The 21196-nt window shown below is 56.3% G+C and overlaps 1 protein-coding gene across 9 annotated transcripts in view; it reads right to left on the bottom strand.

Moving 5' to 3' along the window:
* Window positions 1-21196, bottom strand: part of NEK6 (NIMA related kinase 6) — an 82905-nt gene that overhangs the window by 7030 nt on the left and 54679 nt on the right. For all 9 annotated transcript variants that reach the window (XM_032478411.1, XM_014561796.2, XM_032478409.1 and 6 more), the window contains 4 exons: window positions 20562-20672; window positions 16101-16209; window positions 14862-14969; window positions 4583-4677 (listed from right to left, as the gene is read on the bottom strand). In XM_032478411.1, the coding sequence (XP_032334302.1) occupies window positions 4583-4677; window positions 14862-14969; window positions 16101-16209; window positions 20562-20672 (423 nt within the window). The remainder of the gene's footprint in view (window positions 1-4582; window positions 4678-14861; window positions 14970-16100; window positions 16210-20561; window positions 20673-21196) is intronic.

The raw sequence follows: 21196 nt of genomic DNA, 5'->3' as shown, positions 1-21196 counted from the left end.
GCGTCGCTTCTCACATGCAGAACTTTTCCTCCCTGGCGTTATTGGGATGACACATAGCGAGGGAGATGGGAGTGTGTGGGCACCTGCCCCCGCTGGGAGGGCTCAGGGAAACTGGTGTGTGATTTGAGATGTCAGACGGAGAAGGGGACTCTGACTCAGAGGGGACAGCGACTGCCTTTGACTCTGGCCCTGTCAGGGTCTCAGATATCCATCTCCTCATCAGTATCTCCCAAGCGCATCCTGGAGTGAAGGCTGAACCCAGAGGCCAGTTGCCAAGTGGTCTGCAGCCCTGCTTCCCCATGAAGTATTAGGGGGCAGACCATTCTCTGGCACAAGCCAGAATTCCAAAGCAGGTTTCCATACAAGGCACGGCTGATCCCTCGTTTTTTTTTTCCCCCAGCCCACTTTCTTGCTGGTCTTGGCCCCCTCGAGGCTGCTGTGAGAAGGCATCCCACTGAGGATCCTGGGGCTGGAGCCCAGTGAGCCAATTCCTTCAGCTTCGTGCTCAGAGCTTGCAAATAAATAAATTCTGCAGAGCCCAGGCAGCCTGCTGAGTGCCTCTACGGGGTGTGCTGGGTAATGAAAATAAAGCACCAGGCCTTCCAATAGGCCAAGCTCAGGCATCTCTGCTGGGAGCTCCCAGAGCAGAGGAGGGGCCACTGAAGTCGCCAAGGGCTCCTCACAACCGGGCCTTCCCCTCAAAGGGGCTCTGAGCAGAGGCCCTGTGTCTCTTTCTCCATCAGGCACACCGCCCCCGGGTGGCTGGGGATAAGGGGAGAGGCCCTGGCCCACAAGGACCACTGGCCCCTCCCTGGCTTCTGTGCACAGGGACGGGCGTTGACAGCCTGGGTACCGGTGTCCATCTAGGCCTCTTCTTTGCTGTGTGACCCTGGGAAGTCTCTCCAGCTCTCTGAGCCTGTTTCCTCCCTTATAGCGAAGCTGGGACTGGCCTGGTGCAATTTTGTGATTCACCCTGATGTCCAGGGTAGCGCTGCTCCCAGCTGTTGGGCTGTTTGGCCTTTTTCTCCTATGCTGACCTCTTCACGACAGATCTCACTTGGCACCCATCCTGAGGGGCGCAGGCCAAGTGTAGTGCTTTGTGGCGGCTCCTCCAGTCATGGGTCAACATCAGCATCTTAAGGTGACCTCAGGAGGCGCTAAGTGGACATCTGGTTGCCCAGGTGGAAGAGGGTGTGGCGGGTTGAATAAAGGCCCCCAACGATGTTCATGTCCTTATTTTTGGAGGTTATGAATGTGTTACCCTATATGGCAAAAGAGATTTGGCAGACATGATGAAATGAAGGGTCCCCAGATGGGGGAGTGTCCCTAAGTGTAATCACAGTGTCCTTGTAAGAAGGAGCAGAGGGAGATGTGAGTGCAGAAGAGGAGAAGGAGGTGTGCTGACTTACGTGATACAGCAGGGGCTCACAAGCCACGGAATGTAGGTGGCCTTTGCATTTTCCTTGCCTTCAGTTCGGGGAAATTGATTTCGGACTTCTGGTCTCCAGAACGGTAAGAGAATTACTGTATGGTTTCATGAGGCCAACTGGGAATCTGTTACAGTGGCTGTAGGGATGGAGCATGGGGACCCCTGAGACGTCAGTTCATGCTGGAACTTGCGGGAAGGGCAGGCCTGCCCCTAGCTCGGGCAGGTTTTCTCTGGCTCTGTCGTCACCTCAGGTTCCAGGCCTCCCTGGCCCAGGTGTGCTCCACTGGGGCTGCGCGGAATCCTCCATCCTCGCATGCGATCTGGGGCTGGGGTGGGGAGCCTGTTACAGCTCTGAAGGCTGGTGCTCTCCGACGGCAGGCCCCACAGGCTGGGCAGCGGGGGCTCCGGTCGTGTCTGCAGGGCGTTCCCTTCCAATTACCAGGGCCCTGGGCTCAGAGGCACCTCCCTCCCTTTCCCTCTGCAGGGAAAGCATCCGGTTCTGTTTCCCGACAAGGCTTGTGGGTGGGGAGGGATGGCAGCCTGGGGAAGAGCCCCCACTGCCGTTCACCCTCGAGGGGTTGGCCTCTTCTGTGGGAGGCCCGGGGCCACGAGGTTTAGATCAGCTGTCCTCGAGGACGTCAGTGCCCGCAGGACTCCACTGATTTCACTGATTGCCGGCTGCCGATCTGTCCCTCCCTGGCTGCAAGCCGCAGGACCAACAAATAAATCAATAATAAAATAAATCAGCACCTCCGTGCTGGGGGGCTGCTAACAGATGCTGCCTCTTTACGTATGTGTTTAAATGCCCAACAGCGAGGACTCGGGGGACTGCCTGGCCCAGGATCCACCAGGCTGGTGCTGCGTCTCCCTCCAGGGTCAGGCAAGGGCTCGGGCAGGGAGCGTGGCACAAGCATGGGGCGCTCCCCTGCCCCGAGGAGAGCAGCAGGCGGGGCACACCCTGGTCGCCTGCTCCTCTGAGGCCTGCATGGGTCACAGAGGCAGAAATCCCGAAAGCAGAACGGAAAGGTGAAAAGCATCCGGACCAGGGACAGTACCCGTGAGGACAGGAGGTAAGCGGCGTTTCCGCGGGGACGGAAGACAGCTGAACTCTGGCTTCCTGCTGGCCACAGCGAAAAGGGAAATGTGGCGAGCTGCTGGCCTGCACTGGGTCAGGTCGGGGCTCCCATGCAGTAGTATCACTTCAATGACCTGCCCGCCTCTGCCAAGGGCCTTCTGAGCCGGGGCTGTTTCACACCTGCAGCTCCCGGCGAGGCGCTGACTTGCCCAGGGCCTTTGGGGGTGAATGGGAGCTGAGCTTTGAACTCAAGTCTTTCTGGCTAAGGTCTGGGCCCACACCAGGCCCTGCATCTCTCAACCCACATCATCCCGGCTTTATGAGCTGTGTGCTCACACACATGGGAAGGATTCACAGCTCAGCCCTCCTGCACCCTCAGGGGCCAGGAATCGCTCCGCACTCCTGATCCACTGCAGCCACCCGGGGTGGGGAGGGGGCTGGGGGGGCAAGGGGGAGAGGGCACTGCCTCGACGCTCCCGTATGGTGCTCATTAAGAGAATTCCTCCTACAACACACACCCCTGTGAATCCCGGAAAGCATAGTCTGCTCCCCATCTCTGCCTGCCAGGGACTGACTCACCCAAAGACCTTCCAGTAACTCCGTGGGGCACCCATACTGTGGACCTCCAGGAGAAGGGGGCCCAGGGATAACAGCCACAAGGGCCACATCTCCACTTGGCTTCATCTTTAACCACAAGGCCACTCTTTTAAAATGAAACGTCTGCTATTAATAACAGGCCACTGGCTTAAAAAGAAAGACACTATAAAGTTTAAACCTTGCAAAGGGATCAGAGTTCTGATCTCATAGCCTCAATCTGTAATGCAGGGAGGGGGGAATCCCACCACCAAAAGACCCCAACTGCATAGCTGCCATGGTCCGGGGTCCGCCATGTGTGCATCCGCAGTGGGCAGCTTATTCCTGAATTTATACCCATGGACCATGAGGTCAGTTCCCAGAGTCAACAGTCTCACAGAAGCAAAGAAGTCAGTCTCTCCAACTCCAGATCATTCCTGGTGGCCCCTCAACTCAAACCCAAGCGTCGCTGCCCTGGGAGACTCTTCAGCTAATCAGTTCTAAGCCAGATTCCACAGACGCTCAAGTCCACCCCAGAGAAAGCAGAACTAATAATCAAGGCTCCAATTTTAAAACCAAACCACGTTTGGTGTCTCAAAGTCCCTGGAGGGTTTTCAAAGCCTTTCATACCTGTTACTTCATCTATCTGGCCTGTGACAATGCAAGACAACTACTATTCCTGTTTTACAGATGAAGAGATGGATGGAATCCCAGAGCTGCCCAGCACAGGGTGGTCCAGGTGGGAGGATGTGGCTGCCAACCTGGAGAAGCTAGAGGACTCAGGCCTCCCTCCCATCATGACCAAGAGTGGTTTGTGCTCTCCAGCTCCCAGTTATCCAGGGCCCCAGATGGCTGGCCAAAATGGGTGGGGGCTTTATGAGTTCCTGTTGTCTCATGTTTGAGCCCGCCAACACTCAGAAGAGTTCCTGTCCCTCCATCCAAGTTGGCCATCTGGTGGCTCCGTTTCATAGCTCAGGGGAGCGGGTGGAGGTCTCTAGTGAGACCTACGTTGCTGGGCTGGAAGAACGTGGACACCGCTTGGAGGGGAGTGTTCCAGAGACATGGGCTGCGCTGACTCCTTCTGTCCCAGGGGCCCTGCATGGGGCCTGATCCACACGTGTATGACACACGGTGAACAGAACTGCCCTGGTTACCAGGGAAACAGGGGCAACCAGATTCCCCTGCCTGTGCTCCTTCCATCAACAAGCAGACACTGGACTGTCTGCTTCCAGTCTGTTTTCCTTCCCAGATCTGAGCAGCCCAAGGGTGAGAGGGCACCCAGCCCGCCACTGGTCACACCTCTCACCTCTTCCAGCCCGGCACTGCCAAGCAGGGGCACGCTGGGCTGCATGCAGTGAAGGAGAGGACGCAGGAGTCCCAATGTCCACAGGCAGACATTGTGCATCCCCGTTCGCACCCTGAGCTGGTGGGGTGAACCCTGCACGGCTTGGCGCCCACCACACAGACCCCACCAAACGCCGCAGAGCCGTGGGCCAGACACTTACCTCGTACAGCAAACAGCCCAGAGACCAGATGTCAGACTTGAAGTTGTAGCCATTCTCATGGATCCTCTCCGGGGACATGTAGTACGGCGTCCCCACTGAAACACAGCAGAGAGGGGCGTTTACAGTCTGTGCAGGGGCCGCACTCGAGGGCGAGGTGGGGAGGGCATGGGGTGGGGAGAGGCCCAGCCTCAGCATCACTGGGACCCTGGGCAGACCCCTCTCCCTCTCTTTCTGTACCCCCTCCACTGTCAAATGACAGGGCTGGGCCTGAATGGAGGTTCTCATGATGGTAGGGCCCTAAAAGCCCCTGGAGACAGGGACCTCCCTAGACCTGAGACTCATTCTGGGGGCTGGGGACTGGTGTTCCTGCCAACTGCCCAGGGGAGTGGGACACTGCAGCCAGGCTCTACAAAGAAAGTGACCAAGTGTCCTTTAAGGTGGCTACTTGAATCCCAGAAGAGTCCAGATAAGGCTCTCAACAGTGAATGTTGACCAACCACATCATGAGTATCAGCCCATTTTACAGATGGGGAAACTGAGTCTCAGAAAAGTGGCAGGACTGAGGTTCAAACCCACATCTTCAGGCTCTAGAAACTGAGCTCTTAGCCACTACCCTTGGCTCCTAGCACCGATCAGCATGTCTAAACTTGGGGTTGGCTAAGATTTCTTAAGCAGGGCAGAAAAGACACTAACCATAAAAGAAAAGATGGATTAACTGGACTTCATTAAAATTAGGAACTCTAGTTCACCAAAAGACCATTCAGAGAGTTAAAAGGCAAGCCACAGACTGGGAGAAAACCGTCTCAACACATATACCCAACAATGGCCTCACATATAGAATATATTTTAAAACTTCAATGAACCAGTATATAAAAGAAAAACATCCCCCTCCCTCAATTGAGTGAAAGACTTGAAGGGGCATCTCACAAAGGAGAATATCCAAATGGCCAACAAGCACATGAAATGACGTTGTGTTTCTCATTACTTCTCAGGGCAATGCAAATTTAAAGCACAATGAGGTACCACCACCCACCTACCTGAATGGTTAAAGTTAAAAAGACTGAGATAAACCAAAGTGGTGATGTGTGGAGCAAATAGAACCTTCATGCATTGCTGATGGGGCCATAAAATGGCACAACCACCTTGGAAAACTGTTGGCAGGATCTACTACAGCCGAACACTGGTGACATTATATAACCCGGCAATTCTGCTCCTAGATATGTGCCCAAGAGCAGCGACTGCAGCTGTCCATCAGGAGACATGATCAAGGAAATGCAGAGTGGCTTTATTCATAAGAGCCAGAAACTGGAGACAAGTGGTAATCACCAGCAGAAAGGATAAATGGATAATGTGGTCCACTCTCACAATGAACACTGAACAGCAATGAACAAGAACAAATCTCAGGTATGTGCCACAAAATGGAAAAATCTCACAGACGCAGTGTTGAGGGAAAGCAGTCAGGCACAAAAGAGCACACGCTATTTGATTCCATTTTTATTAAGAACAGGAAAACTCGGAGGGGGCACACTTTTGGAGATCTGGAGCTGGGCAAAGATGGGAAGATTTCGTGAGGAGGTGAGCTCCCCATCACCAGAGGCATGCAAGCTGCAGCAGAGGGGCTGATTTGGCAGCGCTGAGGAGGGGCCCAGGAATCTGATGGGCAACCAGAGATCTGCAACCTGAGATTCTGCTATCAGTCCATTTGGAGGATGACTGATCTGGAGGCTTTAGGATTTTAAAGGTGCCACACATTTTCACTGGCCTGGAGATACCATGTGAACATGATGGAGGTTGCTGCTGCTTTGGTCAGAGTCTGTGTAGGGAGCTGGAGTCCAGCGTGGCAGAGGCTGAGCCTGGGGATGTGGGCTGATGACCGCAGGAAGGAGTGATGTCCAGCACCACAGAAACACAGGCCATCATGGGAGAAGAAGAGGCCTTTTGGGGAGCTGGACCAGGAAAGCGATGGGAGCCCCCAAAGCAGGGGCCCAGACTTCAGGCTGTCATGGGCCATGTTTCACAGCAACCGAATTTTGCCAAGTAAAGGTGTTTTTAAAAACCACAAAATCCCAATTACCATGTAGTGCCACCACTATTCAGTTTAATACGAGAATAAGCAGAAAAAAATCTTGAGATCGAGGACAGTATCTGCATTGAAAAAGTTTAGCTGTTTGAAAACTTTATCATCTTCTTACTTTTCTCATCTCACTGGCAATGGATGGGTGAGAGATTCTATCACCGCTGACTTGAAGAGGCTGTGAACAGTGTTGGAAACCCTTGTTCCTACGGTGAGCTCCCCAGAGGGCAGGACCTTGTTACCAAAGTGTCCTAGTGCCCTGCTCAGGACCGGTCACAGCAGATGCCTTCTAAGCGTTTACTCAATGAGTCAATAAATCCACCCGCATGTTATCAGATAGCCCGTGTCAGGGTTAACACTTTTCTTTTTGCAGCCTAACGTACCGTTTACTTAACTGATGTCTGCTCAGGAGCGGACTACCTGATTATTGCTTTATCAGGAAACCAAGCGCCCTTTGATGGCAATAATCCCTAAACCAAGACAGTAGCCATCACTTAAATACATGTTTTGAGAAATGTGTCATCCTACATGCATACTTTATGGATGACATCAGGGGGCTAATTGCTATTCAGCAGAAAGAGCTGTCAGTCAAAGTATGAATCCGTATGGGATTCTATAAGCAAACTGCGACTTCCAGGAGCAACCCCTTGTATATTTCGGTCACAAGGGAGCAAAACGAAAATGAATGGGCAAGTGTGAAATGGATGGCTTGTCATATCCAAACCACAGGATGAAATTTAAACAGTTCTCACTTAACAGCGGGAACCTCAGACCAAGATATAAGTGATTCCAGTGCTGTGGGTGGACATGCCGATGATGTGAGAACTGTTTCCCACACAGGACAACCACGGGGAGCTGGTGGGCTACACACAGAGACAGTGGGGGAGGGGTGGAGCTCAGAAGCCCTGTCCTCAGCGAGGGTCGGCAGCATCCACCGTCTGGCTGCACTGCACCCCTAAGACTCCTGGCCAAACCCCCTCCTGGCAGGGAGCGCAGGCTGGCCCGACACCGCTCACCACCCTCAGTCTTACCCTCTGCTCATTCTAGATCCACCTGGGCCTCTACAGAAGGGTCTCGGGGGAGAGATGACCTGGCCAGGCTTTACTCTGGGGTGCCTTAGCCAGAATGATCTGAAAGTGAAGGCTTTGAGTAGTTCCCCGACCCCCACTGGCCACCGCAGCCCCATCCTGGACCTGCTCTCCAGTTCACCTGTGCCTCTGCCAGCTGGTGAGCTCAAGGTCTAGTTAAGCTGCCCCCTCCCATGGCCAGGGAAAGCTGGCTACTCAAGGAGGTCTGGACATTTGGTTTGTCCCTCTGTCCCTTTCCGGGGCTCCAGATCCCTGCCTCAGCCCTGCCTGTGGTAAAAGCCTTGGAGCACCCAGGAAAGGAAGGTCGGGGGCGACCCTACCCCTTCCCTCTACTCTCCACCCAATCTTCTTCCTCGCCATTGCTTTCCGCTTTTATCCTAGTTTCTGCTGGTACAAGGAGAAAAAGGCAAACACCCAAATGTGTTTTTGTACTTTCTTCTGAGATGCCAGGGCTGCATACGCCATCCATCCATCCATCCATCCACATCCATCTGTCCATCTGCATCCAATGTTAACTGAGCCCTGACATTGTGCTGGGCTCTCCCAAGAGAGGGTCCATCAGGAGGCAATGAGTTGCCTGTCCCAGGAAGTGTCCAGAAGGAGCCAGTTGAACAAGGAAAGACTAGGCTGATCCGTGGCTGTAGCTGGGTCACCTGGAGAAAGTTGTTAAAATCTGGCTCCCTGGCCCAACCCCAGGCCTGGGGGAGGACTCTCCAGGGCTGGAACTTGGACACCTGTGTCTCCCACCAGCTCCTGGGAGAGTCTGATACGTGTTACAACCTGAGGGGAGCTGTGCAAAGCCTCACCCACCCGCCCTCCTCTTAGATGCTCAGAAACATCCGTGCAACAAACTAATTCATGAAGCGTTAACTGCAGGAAGTTCAGCCTGTCTCCTCTGGGCACTGGTCCCTGAGGCCCTGTCTCTGACCTAGGAGAGGGGTTACTCCCCCTTAATCTGGGAGTCTTAAAGTTGGGGTGCTCTGCCTCATCAGAGGGTCCTCAACCTTTGCCAGGGTGTACAAAGCTGCAGGGGAAGAACACAGCACCTCTTCCTGTTTGGCCAGCTTTCCCGGGGAACAAGCCTACAAAACCTGACTTTTATACTGACAAGTACTCAGGCATTATGAAGGGTGATGCACAACTTGCATGACTTTTCAAGATAAAATGAGAGACTTCAAAGAAGTTCCAAGCTTGCAGTGGGCCCTGGAGGATGGGACCCCAAATCTCAGGGAGCAGGAGAAGCTGGCAGAAGGAGCCTCCAATGGACAGGGGCCCTGAAGGCTACGCCGGCCCAGCCCCTTGTCCTGCCCCACGGGGACCTCTGTGGGCACTTCCAGCTGACAAAGCAGCAGCAGTCTCATGGAGATGCTCAGACGCAGAGCGAACACAGCCAGGGTCTCAAATCCCCTCCCAGGAAGTTTCCCACCAGACCCGCGGGCTCCCAGCGCAGTCTCAACCCTCTCCTAGTTGGGGTCGGAGCTCTGCATATGAAAGAGGAGCCTAGCAAACCCTGACCCTCCCTGCCTCTGTACCCAGAACTCCCAGATTTCAAACCGGGCAGATATCTGAGGAGAACGGGGACCTCAAAGTGGAGGCTGATTAAAGGGACCCGCTTTCTCGAGATGCGCCACTCCTGTCAAAACAAACTTGGCCGTGTTTTGAAATCCTCGTGGTGTTTGAAACATGTTCATTAGATATGAAAAAGGCAAAGATTTCCCGTGAAGGAGAGGCTGGCATCCGCGGGCTGCACTTCTTCCCCAGATGGTGGTTTTGAAAATGGCTGGGGAAACGGGGTGTGGGTGCCGCCATCCCTCCTCCGGGCGGGCGGGGCCAGGGTGTAATCCTGGCAGCGCTGGCGGGACCTGGACGGACGCAGAGCTGCACCCAGCCGGCTCTCAATCACTCGCTAGCAGAGAACTAAAATGTTCTCCCTCAGCCTCATTTCCCCATCGGTGAGACCCAGGGGTGAACCTGATGGCCCCAGGGGTCCCCCCTCCACACTTGGGGGCCTTGGTCTCCCTCTCTGAAAAATGGGTATAGTACAACCTCCTGCACATGGAGGTGCGGGTGGAAGGGCTCTGGGAAGGCTCTGCTGCTCACAGCCCCCTGGGGGTGGGACAGGGTGGCCTGAGGAAAGGTGAGTGGGCGCAGAACACGGGAGCGGGGCCGACCAGAGTCCTCTGTGTAGGGCGGCGTGATCTGCGTTCGATCTCGTCCTATGAAACTCCTCCCCGCCCCCAACGTCCATCAGGACTCACATTCTGAGGGTTCTCCCCTCCCTGCCAGCCCCCTGGATGGCTCCTCACCTGGATGACTGGCTGGCTTAGCCCCACCACTGTCCTGCACCTCAAGGAAGGCGCCATGTCCCCGCCCCCAGGGCCGACTGGCTCCTCATCCCCCAAGAAAGGCCGGGTCCTCAGCCTGGCGTCCGAGGCCTCCGCGGACTCTCGCCACCACCCTCCTGACACTGGATCTCTGGGCAGCAACACACACCAGGCACACCTGTGCCACCGCTTGTTATCAAGTCCTCCTCAAATTAATCACCAGCTGACCCCATGCCAGGCTACACGCCCTCTGGAGAAGCAGTGATGTTGAAAAAACATTGTACTTTTATCAGTGTCAACTGGATTCCAGATTGTTTATATCCACACAAATATCTGCCTATTTTTAGCCCCCGCAGTGAATATCTCTAACAGACGTGAAGGTCAGGTAGCACAATGCTGCAATCCCACACAGCCCCCTGCGTTTTCCAGGTATCAGGGTCTCGTCCAAGGTGGCTCAGGGAGCCCCGGGTGGGAAACTCGCACGTGGCCATGCCTCACCCTCCACGTGGCTCTGGCTGGATCATCCGCCTGGCTCCCCCCGCCGCTCTGGGCTTCCTCCCCTGTTAACTGGCTGTGATGGTTCCTACCCCCAGGGCAGTTGGAGCACTAAAGGAGGCAACTCGTGGCACATGATTATTGGAACAGTGCTTGGCTCCCAGTGAGGATGCCAAACAGCTTCCCCCTCCAGGCCGTAAGGTCCAGAGGGCAGGGGCCTTCCAGGTGGGTGAGCGGCCTTGAGTGAGTGAATGAGCAAACTAGTTTGTATCCTAGGCCCGGATCGATTCCTCATTTGCTGTTCCCTTGAGACCCTTCCCTTCCCTCTCTGGCACCAGCTCATCTTGTTCTAACAGTTTGTGCCCCTGAAAATGCCAAGGACGCTGCAGACAAGCCAGGAGCCACTTGCCAGCCACATGTGGCCGCGCCTGACCTCCCACCCAGGTGTCAGGGCTCAGAACCTGGGCTCTCTCTGCTCAAGCAGGTTTCTGGGCCAGTTGTTCCTAGGTGACCTGGGCTGCTGGAAGCAGGAGGTGGCCAGGGACACATCTGCACAGTGGTCTGAGCCCACACCAACCGGGCCCCAGGGGCACTGGCAGTGGGCGCACTCCCGGGACTGCTGGCGTGACTAGAAGAGGAGGCACAATCTCCCGCCCTGCGCCCACGGCGGTGAGGTCGGGTGGGCTTCCTCGCACCCTCAGCGTTCCCCACCCAGAGAACTTGTCGGGCCCCGAGCCCACTTCCCGGGATGCGGTGGGCTGGTGCCCCAGAGAGGAGCTGATCTCCCAAGGGGCTCCAGTCCCTGCTTGCCTGGGAGCGACAGGAATGTGTAGTGCCTCTCTGAGCCTCAGTTTCCTCATCTGTCAAACGAAGATAATAAGCTTGTTGGGATAATTTTTTAAGAAGCCAAAATGTTTTTAAACATCCTTTAAGAGCCTTGTCCTCTTGTTAACGCACCTCTTTGGTGAGTTTGGTGACTACAGGCAATGGAAGCAAAGGGCAGCCCTGGGAGGGGCAGAGGCAGCTCCAGGCCTCAGGCGATCCCTGGGCTCTCAGGGCCCAGCTGAGTCACGGCGCCCAGCTCTGAGCCTGCGCACGTGGGCCCGCAGGAGACGGTTCCGCCCATCCCCATACAAGCTACCCAGGACGATCTCCCAACCAGCCTGGGGGCCCCTGAGAGCAGGGGAGGCTGCATAATCTCCTGTCCAGCCCAGGGCCAGGGCATTCGGCTCCAGGAAGAGAGAAGGAAGGGCTTAACACCCCACAGCCAGGCCAAGGGCCACTGGCCTGGGAAAGCCAGCTTGCCCTGACCGCAGGGGTCACCTCCAACCGGACCTGTTCCCCTAGACCCCCCCGCCCCCCGAGAGGCAGTGTGGGGCCCTGCTCAAGCGCTGGGTGTGAGCCGGCCTCGCCCCCCACCCTGATCCCAGCCCCAGGCTGCCCTGTCTCGGCTGCCGCGCGGGCAGGGCCTGCTTGCCCGGCCCCACAATTTGTCTTGCAGCTGCTCCCGTTGCTTGGAGCGAGACACTTGCTTGTACCTTGTGAGCTGTGTGTAGGCAAATCTTTCATTTCTCTTTCATTATGCCGGCGTGTACTGTCACTTAATTTTTATGTATGCAATCCTTCCTGACAAATATGATCTGCTGCCTGGTAATTCGTCTGACGCTCATTCTGTTCCGCGCTCTAATTACGGCTCCTATTCCTGACACCGAGGCAGCCGCTCTGCCACCGCTGGGTACCGCACCTGTCAGCCCGGCCATGGCATGACTAATGCCCTTTCATGCCAGCCTCGTGTTAGCAAATACGGAGGTGGGGAGGGGGCTGGGGGAGGGGGCAGCAGGAGGAGATGGGATTTGCATAAGCTCTGTTGTGGGTCAGCAGCCTTGGGAGACAAGGTGGTTGCTGGGGCAACGTGGCTGCCACCAGAGCATCCCCACGTAGTAGGTGCGCAAAGATGTGACTGACGCATGATTTGTACCCACGCGCAGGGTGTGAAGGAACCTCCGCCCTCAAGTCCTTCCTGTGTCACATGCCAACTGCAATTAATTCAATCTTCTACCCACCAAACGTGTGTATGAGACTTAGCTGTCTGCAGACCCTCGCTATGGAAAGGGCGTCTTTCTCCTGCATCTTGGAGAATTCAGGTCCTGGGCTTCAGCTTGGCGCTGACACCATCATGAGACCTGGCCCTCAGTTTTGGGTTTAGGGTTCCGGGAGCAGGGCCCTGCCAAGCCCCATGCAGGCCTCTCGGCTTGGTGGGCAAACGGCCCCAGGAGGGCTCCCTCCACCCACCACGCGGTCTGTCAGCCGCTCGGAGGCCTCAGGAAGAGCCCAGCTCACCCGGGCGGCCTTTCCCCAAGTTCCAATTCCTTCTCATTAATATAATAAGTGCACCAGTCCAAGTCGATAAAGTCACACTGTCGGACGAACCCGCATTTCTGCCCGTTCCTAATGATGTGATCTTAACCGGCTGTGACGAGTGCCGCAGTCTTTTCCCCAGCAGGATGGAGGAGGGCTGGGACCTGACTGACAGGGGACAGGAGGCAGTGGCTTTAACTCTTCTCTTTGACGGTTTTCCTTGAATATCTGGCCTTTTTGAAACTCTTAAACAAGAGAGGTAAACAGTCCCAAACTGACAAGAGACACCGATTGCCCCAAAGAGAAGGATCTGAGCGGAGCTGGAAAGACAGCTTCCTCCCCGGGACGGGGAGTCAGTGGCCAGGCTCTGGAGGGAGACCCTTCTCGCCCTCACCCCTGGTCTCTAGAAGAAGTGTGGGCTCTGCCAGGGGAGGCCTGCATGTGGCTCCTGGGTCTGCATGACTTAGAGGGACCATTCAAGCTCCCTGTATTTTAGATTCCTCGTCGGCACAAAGGAAGGACCCTGACATCTGTCTGAGGCGTGAATGAATGAAATATTGTGAACTTGCACACGGGATGGCGGGTCCTTGAACATCCTTTCATTCCGACCTCATGGAAGAGCCGCGACACACCAGCAGCTAAGGAGGCCAGGTCCAGTGTCCTCCAGGGTCAGACGGGGACAAGGGCTTGAAAACAACCACACTCACTCACGCTCACTCTGACACGCAGCTGGGAGCTGTTATCTGCAGAGTTAGCCTGTTTCTCCAGATTGTGTGCTACACCCTCAGAGCCTCCAGCCATCCAGACCTGTATGAACAGTGACAGTTTCCACCAGGAAAGTGTGTCTTCCAGAAAGCACCTCTGCTGTCACCAGAAGACGCTGTGTGCACTTGTGGCATGCTGCAGGCTCTTGGGATTTGGAGGAAGGAGACGCACTGGCTGGGCCGTGGAGTGGGGCAGAGGCCAGTGGGGAACAGAGTGGTTTCAAGGTGGCTGGCCTGCACATGGGGCTCAGCTCCCTCCTGTGGACGGGGCAGCTCACGGGGAGGTGAGCCTTGAGTGCCTGCCCCTGCAAACACCACCTCAAGAGCCAGGAGCTGCTCGGGGAAAGGGGGAATGCCCCTGCACCCCTGTCCCATCATGAAACGTTCCCACATGGCCCTACCCACGGTGCACAGGGGCCCCTACTCCATGTTCCACTGGGGACTTTGCTGGTTTCTGTATTCTAATTAGATGTAAAACTCTCCATTGGTCCTAGTTCTGCAATCACTCATGTCCCCGGCATGTAGATTCTGAAGCTGGATGATGCTTCACACGACCCAAAACACACATAGTCTCTTCCAGCATCCAGCCCTTAGCGCCCCAGCACTCCTGGGATGACGCCCGCCCACTGAGCCTGGACTTCCTTGCCTTCCTTGCCACTCAGGGTCCCTCGACCCTGCTCACCTCATCCCTTCCTTCATGTCCTGCCAGTTCCTATTCACTCCCCACAGTTCAGCTACAAGGTCACCACTACTGGGTGAGGACGTGGCCCCCACAGCTTCAAAACTGCCTGTTTAAAAGCCAAAAACTGGAAACAGCTCAATTGTCTCCCAGCAGGAGGAACGGGCCGAGTGTGGTGGCCTGTGCGATGGGACACCATGCAGCAATGAGAAAGACAGATGGCTGCCTGTGTGACCTCAGGGCCACCTCTCCCTGGAGTGGGCTCTGCCATCCCGTCCCGGACACAGCATGAGGGCGTGACACTGCAGGGGAGCCCCAGCCAGGGCTCCTCCAGGCCTCGGTTTGCCTCCCTCTGGTCACTGTTCTGAAGAGGAGAGCTGGGGTTCAACGAGGCACTTCCCTGGACTAACTAACCAAAGGCATCGGGGGACAGGGTTACCCTCTCCCCATGTCACCCAGGCCCCTAGGGGTAGCTGGGCGTGGCCGGGCCCCCTTACCTAGAGAGTGGGCTGCGGTGGTCTCAGAGCTGAAGAAGCGGCCCAGGCCCAGGTCACCGAGCTTCACGATGCCTGTGGCTGTGATGAACACATTGGCGGGCTTGATGTCTGCAGGGCAAGGAGAAGGGGGCTGGTGTGGGATCCCCACCTCCGGATGGGGATGGCTTGGGGAGAGACCAGGGAGGAGGTGGCTTGGGGCTGGGCAGAGGGGAAGGCCCCTTAGGAGATGGAGACTCAGCCCTCAGTCCTGCTTCCTCAGGGCAAGGCCCTGACCCTGGCTCTGCCCAGCTGTGGGGCCCTGAAAAACTTAGCCTCAGTTTTCTTACCTGTAAAATGGGTGTAAATCAACCTATGTCACAGGGCTGCCATAAGTGAGGTCTAGGAGGGCAAGGATTTTTGTGCTGTTGTTTCCTCTTTTACAGATAGGGTAGGCACTTTGAAAACTCATGTAACAAATGAAGGAGGTGCTCAGTGAGGTAACCTGTGCTGTTCCCCAATGACTAGGGCCGTGCCTTGCACACAGCAGACACTGATAAATGCAGGTGGAATGAATGAAAGGAGGAATCAGTGAAGTAAAAATGCAGGTGGAATGAATGAAAGGAGGAATCAGTGAAGTAATCTACATAAAGCACCCAGCACCTTGCCTGGCACCCAGTGGGCACCTTCCTTACAACTTGGGATGATGTCAACTTTCAGAAACACTCATCTCTTCTGCCCAGCCAACTCCTACTAAGACTTCAAAGCCCATATTAAAAGTTCCCTTTTCCAGGATGCTTTCCCTGCCCTCCTAGGCAGAAGTGGTGGCAGTACCAGAACTGGCGATGACTGGGCCACCCCCTGCCAGCCCTCTCCACCCCATCCTTGCTGCAGTCTCCTCTGTGCTGGCTCTGGACTGGTGTCGGGGGCTGGACATTATGTGCTGAGCAGGGTTCCTATTTCTGGAGTCCATGTAACTATCTGGCATTTGGTGCCCCCACCATGGGGGGCCCTTGACATGGGGCACGAGGTACATATGTGTAGTCGAGCCTGAGGCCTCACAACCCCATTCTCTGACCCCAGAAGGACAAGTGAGATGCTGGACACCCATCACTGGGAGTACAAAGTGGTCCAACTTCCTCACGGATACCCCCTGAGAGGCCGGGAGGAACCAAGGGGAAAGCTGCACCCCGGGGCCCCGCCCTCCCACAGGCTCTGGGCTGCGCAGCCCCGAGCAGGGGTTGGGGGGAGGCCAGGACGTACCTCGGTGCATCACCCGGCGGGAGTGCATGTGCTCCACGGCGCTGCACAGCTGCACGAAGTACTTCCACACCGTCCTCTCGGGAATGAGCCGCTTCTGCTTCTTGAAGTACTGTGGTGGGGGAGACAGACACACAGACAGGCTGGGGTGACTGGCTGAGAGGGAGGGCGGCTCCAGGGTACTGCCCTGTCCTGTCCTAGCAGGCAGGCGATGCCTGGCATGGACTGGGTGATCAGGCTGCTGAGAAACAATAAACGTGGAACGAAGGGCACTGTGTTCACGTCGCTGCATCAGCCCGAATCACCCTCCGTGGTCATCTGTGCACCCCCACGAGCGGCAGGCTCCCTGAGGGTGGGGCGGGCCTGGCCCTGAGTGGGCGTCCTGGACTGCTTTGCTGAAGGGATGCCTGGGCCATATCTTGAAGGTTGCTCTCAATCACACTTTTTCTGGAATTTCCTGGACACACGTCCAGCTCCTCCCTACTACCTGACAGGGAGTTCCCTGCAGGAGTGACTGGTGTGGACTCTCTGCCCTGGCCCCGGCTTGGCGGCACCCAAGACATGCCTGGTGATTAAATCAGAGCTGTGCCCCCTCCTCGGAGCCAGCAAATCTCAGCACACGTAATTGTTAACAAGCACGGCAAGACCCTCAAGGAAAGGGGCTTGACATTCTCTAGTGGACCCCTAGTTTCAGTGTGCATTCACCTATTCTGCACCTGGAAAATCATACTCCAGCAAAAATGAACCAAAAAACTAAAAGTCCCCCAAGGCTGCATTGAGTGAGCCATAAGTAACCGAAGGTCCTAGAAGAAGGAAACAGAAACACGCCCTTGTCTGCAGTTCACACCTGCATCCTTCCTGGGGGCTCTCCTATGAGCCAGGCCCGTGGGGCTGGGGGGACAACTCACACACTTGGCACCAGGTTTTTGTTCAGGGGCTTTTCACTTCAGAGCAATCATCTTTTCCCAAAGCAGCCAGAGGCAAAGTTGTGGCCCATTTGTCCAGGCAGTTGAGTGGCACAGGGGAGACAGGGACTGACCCAGAACACACTCCCAGCCTGGGAAGGGGGCATGGGGTAGAAGGCAGGACCCGAGCTAATCTCTGCTAAGCACCTGCCATGTACAGCTGCTATGCTGGGCCCTGCGTGGGGATGACTGTACCCATCTCACGGATGAGGAAACTGAGGGCCACACAGGAGCTAGTAAGGGGCGGAGTCACAGCCACTCAACTCCTGGCTTTCTGCCCAGGAAGCCCAAGCTCTTAACCCACTTCTAACGATACCAGTAACCACCTGATGAAGTACCAAGCTCAGAGAGGGTCAGGAACTTGCCCAGGGTCAGCCAGCAGGAGCGGCAGAGCCAAGATTGCCTATGGGCACCTCCAACACTGGGATGGCCACAGCGGGAAGCCCCTGCCTGGCACTAAAGCCTCAGGAGGCTCTTCCAAGGCTCCATTCTGGGAGGGGGGCCTCACATGTGGTCTGCCCCAGGCTCCAGGCACAGAGCCCCCAGCACAGGACCCCTGAGCCCCTAGGGCCACCTCAGGCCTCCGTGGAGGGCCGGGCTGGGGTGTTATTTATGCTGTGATGTTAGCTAATCCTCATTACAGCATTTAAGTGGGGACGTGCAAGGCTATGAACGGTGATTTTCTAAATGTCATGTCCTATTGGCGCGTGTGACATTTAGCAGGAAGGCGCAGAGTCTCTGGTGGGTTTCGGGGTGGCAGCAGCTCCCAGCTTCTCCAACCATCGTAAATAACACCAGCACCGTGGCCACTGTGGTGTTGCTTGGCCCCTGAGACTGGAAGCCTTTGGGACGCAAGGTCTGCTGGCCAGCAGCCTCCCAGGCCAGACCACGATGAGCTGAGCCCTGGCAAAGCACCTATTCCCCTCGAAACCCTGGAGCAGCTAGAGAGGGGAAAAGGACAAGGAAACCGAGCTGCTACCATGACCCAGGCACTGCGCTGGGGGATTACAGGTGGGGAAACTGAGTCACAGGGACCTGCCCAAGGTCATCCAGCAGGTGTGTCTGACCCTGGGCCCAGGGTCTTCCTACTGCCCCACCCTGCCAGCCCCTCCTGTGGGGAGCAGCACGCAGCAGGCTCTGCTGGTGAAGGGCCACGGTGGCGGGAACAGGCATAGGCAGGGGAAGGGAAGGATGAGGGGGCCTGGTGACCAGAGGGGCAGCACCAGGCCAGGTGAGGAGGAGGGCTCCTGAGACAGGAGGGCCTGAAGCACCTGGAAGCCAGGCCACTGACCCAGAAACCCAGGGGGTGAGTGACAAGTTGAACCTGGAGCCAGGGTTGGCCCCGGGGGAGCCAGGGAAGGGACACAGGGTGAAAGGGAGGTGCCCCACCCCAGGCCAGGCACAAAGGGTGCTGGACACCCAGGCGCCTCCCACCTCTCATCGGAAGGAACCTGCATCCGGGCCCTGCAGTTCCCAACTGCCTCCCCATGGGGACCCCGGGACGGGTGAAAACTGACGTTCGGGGAGGGGAGGGATTTGTAACTGCCCAGACACCCAAGACCCCCGACTATCTGACTCCAGCCCCATGCCACGGGCTGAGAAGCTGTGAGGGGGTCTGGGGTCCACTGGGGCTGACAGGGTGAAGCACTCTCACCATGGGCCACATTCTATGGTCTCCCTTCTTCCTCTTTGCCCACCCCTGCCCCTCCCACCCCCAGCCCCACCCCTCCCTCCACTGAGCATCCAGTTATTCTTCCAGAACAAAAAGCTGACTGTGTTTACTCACCATCATGAGTCTCAGGAAGCCTCTTGCTGACCTTGGGGCAAGGTTCCAAATGCTGAGCCTGGACACAAGGTCCTGGGTGGTCCAACCACTCTTGGTCCCACACTCCCCACCCCTCACCTCGTTCAATGAGCTCCTGAACCAAAGTGCTTTGTGGATACCTGGGTTTCCAACCCCCTGGGCTCTGGCACGACCTGTTCTGCCTCTAGACTAGGGGTCTCCCCTCTGGTGTCACCTCCTCCAGGAAGCCTTCCCTGGCTCCTGCAGACTCTGAACTTGGCTTGTTCGTGCCAGCTCCTAACTGCCTGTTCGCAGGTCTGCCCTTCCATTAGAAGGCGAGTTCCCTGAGGACAGCACCCAGGCCAGCAGCACCCCTAGGTCTCAGCATGTGGGCAGCAGCCACACAGTGGGCGCTGGACACATGCATGTTTGGTGAGAGACGCAGAAACAAAGTGTAGGGCGGGGGGAGGAAGAAGTAAGACGTGATATAGCACATCTGTTTCCACCAGGGATCTGTGCGGAGATTAACATCCCTGCAAACGCATTAATATGTCAACGAAAATATAAAAGCAGGTGATAACAGCTCAAGTAATGCCTCTTCCCAGCAACGCCCGTATTCCTAGGAGCCAAATTTCAGAAGAGCAAGCACTGAGCAATTGCTCAACCCCAGTGCCTGGTGGGAAAGATAAGAGAATCCATGTCAGGCCCTGTTTGTTTGTGAGTGTGGCTGGGGGTGGGGGTAGGGTGCTCCAGTGTGGCCCAGCCTGGCCCAGTGACAAACTGGGCTGGGGGAGGAGGCCTGAAAATGATGGTCAGGCCAGTAGGGGAGTGAGGACCTTGAGGGAGAAGCAGTGAGTGGAGCTGAGGACTTGGGCCTGGGGGTCCTGCTTGGAGGCTGAGCTTTGCTATTTAAAGGCTCGTGTAGACTCAGGGAGGGATGCATGTGCTCAGCATAGTTGTGGTTCACAGCAGGTGCCCCACAGTAGGTGGAGCTGCGATGGTCCCTGAGTCCAGACCCACAGTGGACCTGGTCCTGTGCCCCGGGAGGTGGGGCGAGGTGGGCAGACCAGTGCGGGGGCTGCTGGGGTATGCAGAATAAGAGCCAGACCTGGTGCCGAGTCTGCCTGTGGGACTTGGCATGTGGCTCAGCTTCTCAAGAGACCCCCGGCCTCAGACATTACGTGGGAATGCAGCCCTCTCAAGGGTAGCAAGGGCCTCAGGGAATGTCCACTGGAGGGCCCCAGGCTCGGAAGCAGTGACTGGGGCCACAGGCATGGGGCTGTCCCCATATTGCTGGGGATCCTCAGGAAAGTCTTTCAACCACTCTGAGCTGTTTTTTCTTGTATAACATGAGGCAGTTGGAGCCACAAGACACTTCCCCGGAGTCCGTGAGCTAGGGTCCGACCTATATGGTGTTCTGTCCCCAATCCTCCTGCAAGGCAGAAGTGGCCCACGAGCCCGTGGGTGATCTGCGGCAGTGCAGGACAGCAGAGGAGTCCTTTCTGTCCGTGGCTGGCCTTCTTTTAGCAAGTGGGGATGGGGCCTAAGAGGGCCTCACCAGGACGTAGCTGAGGCCTGAGGGCACCGGCAAGGGGGGCTGAGTGTCCTCGAGTGGCCACCTCTGCCTGTGGCCAGAGCCGCGAGGAACTCCAGCCAAGCAGGAGTACTGGACCCCGGGCAGCCCCCAGACCCGGCTCTCCTACCAGGCACCCTCACCTTGATCATCTGTGAGAGGTCGCCAGCATCCGCCAGCTCCAGCACAATGTTCAGCTCGTTGTCCTCAATGAATGAGTCCAAATACTTGATGATGTTCGGATGGTTCAGTTGCTGCCCAAGGAGAGAAAAAGCAGGAGACGGAGCCAGTGAGAGACGGTACAGCTGGAGAGGTGAGAGTTTAGGGGGAAAGGCCTCTGCTTGGGAGTCAGGCAGACCTGGGGAAGCCATTTTGCACCCCAAGCCTCAGTTTCCTCCTCTGTAAAATGGGCATAATGATTTGGTGAGCCATTGTGAAGGATTATTTGGCCTGACACCCTTGAAATGTCTAACATGGTGACTGCATGGAGCTAAGACTAAATAGATACTCATGGAAATGACCCTCCTCCTCGTCACCACTACCTAGGCCCCTCCAGGGTGGGGCCAGGCCCCTGCCGCTCCATTGCTGCACTGAGTCGATCTGGAATACTTAGAGGTATCCATCTCCTGCTTTCTTCCTTCCCACTCTTTCTCAGTTTCTGATCCCCACTTTGTGAAATCTTGAAAAAAAAATCATTTTTGGTGTGAGAGATGCCCTGAGTGAGGTGCTGAGCACCGAAGCCCTGCCTCTGGCCTGACCACCGTGGCCTGAGTGTCTG

Source organism: Camelus ferus, chromosome 4 (assembly GCF_009834535.1).
Source record: "Camelus ferus isolate YT-003-E chromosome 4, BCGSAC_Cfer_1.0, whole genome shotgun sequence".
Classification (NCBI taxonomy): domain Eukaryota; kingdom Metazoa; phylum Chordata; class Mammalia; order Artiodactyla; family Camelidae; genus Camelus; species Camelus ferus.
The sequence above is the reverse complement of the archived record's forward strand: the minus strand, read 5'-3'. Positions and strand labels throughout refer to the sequence as shown.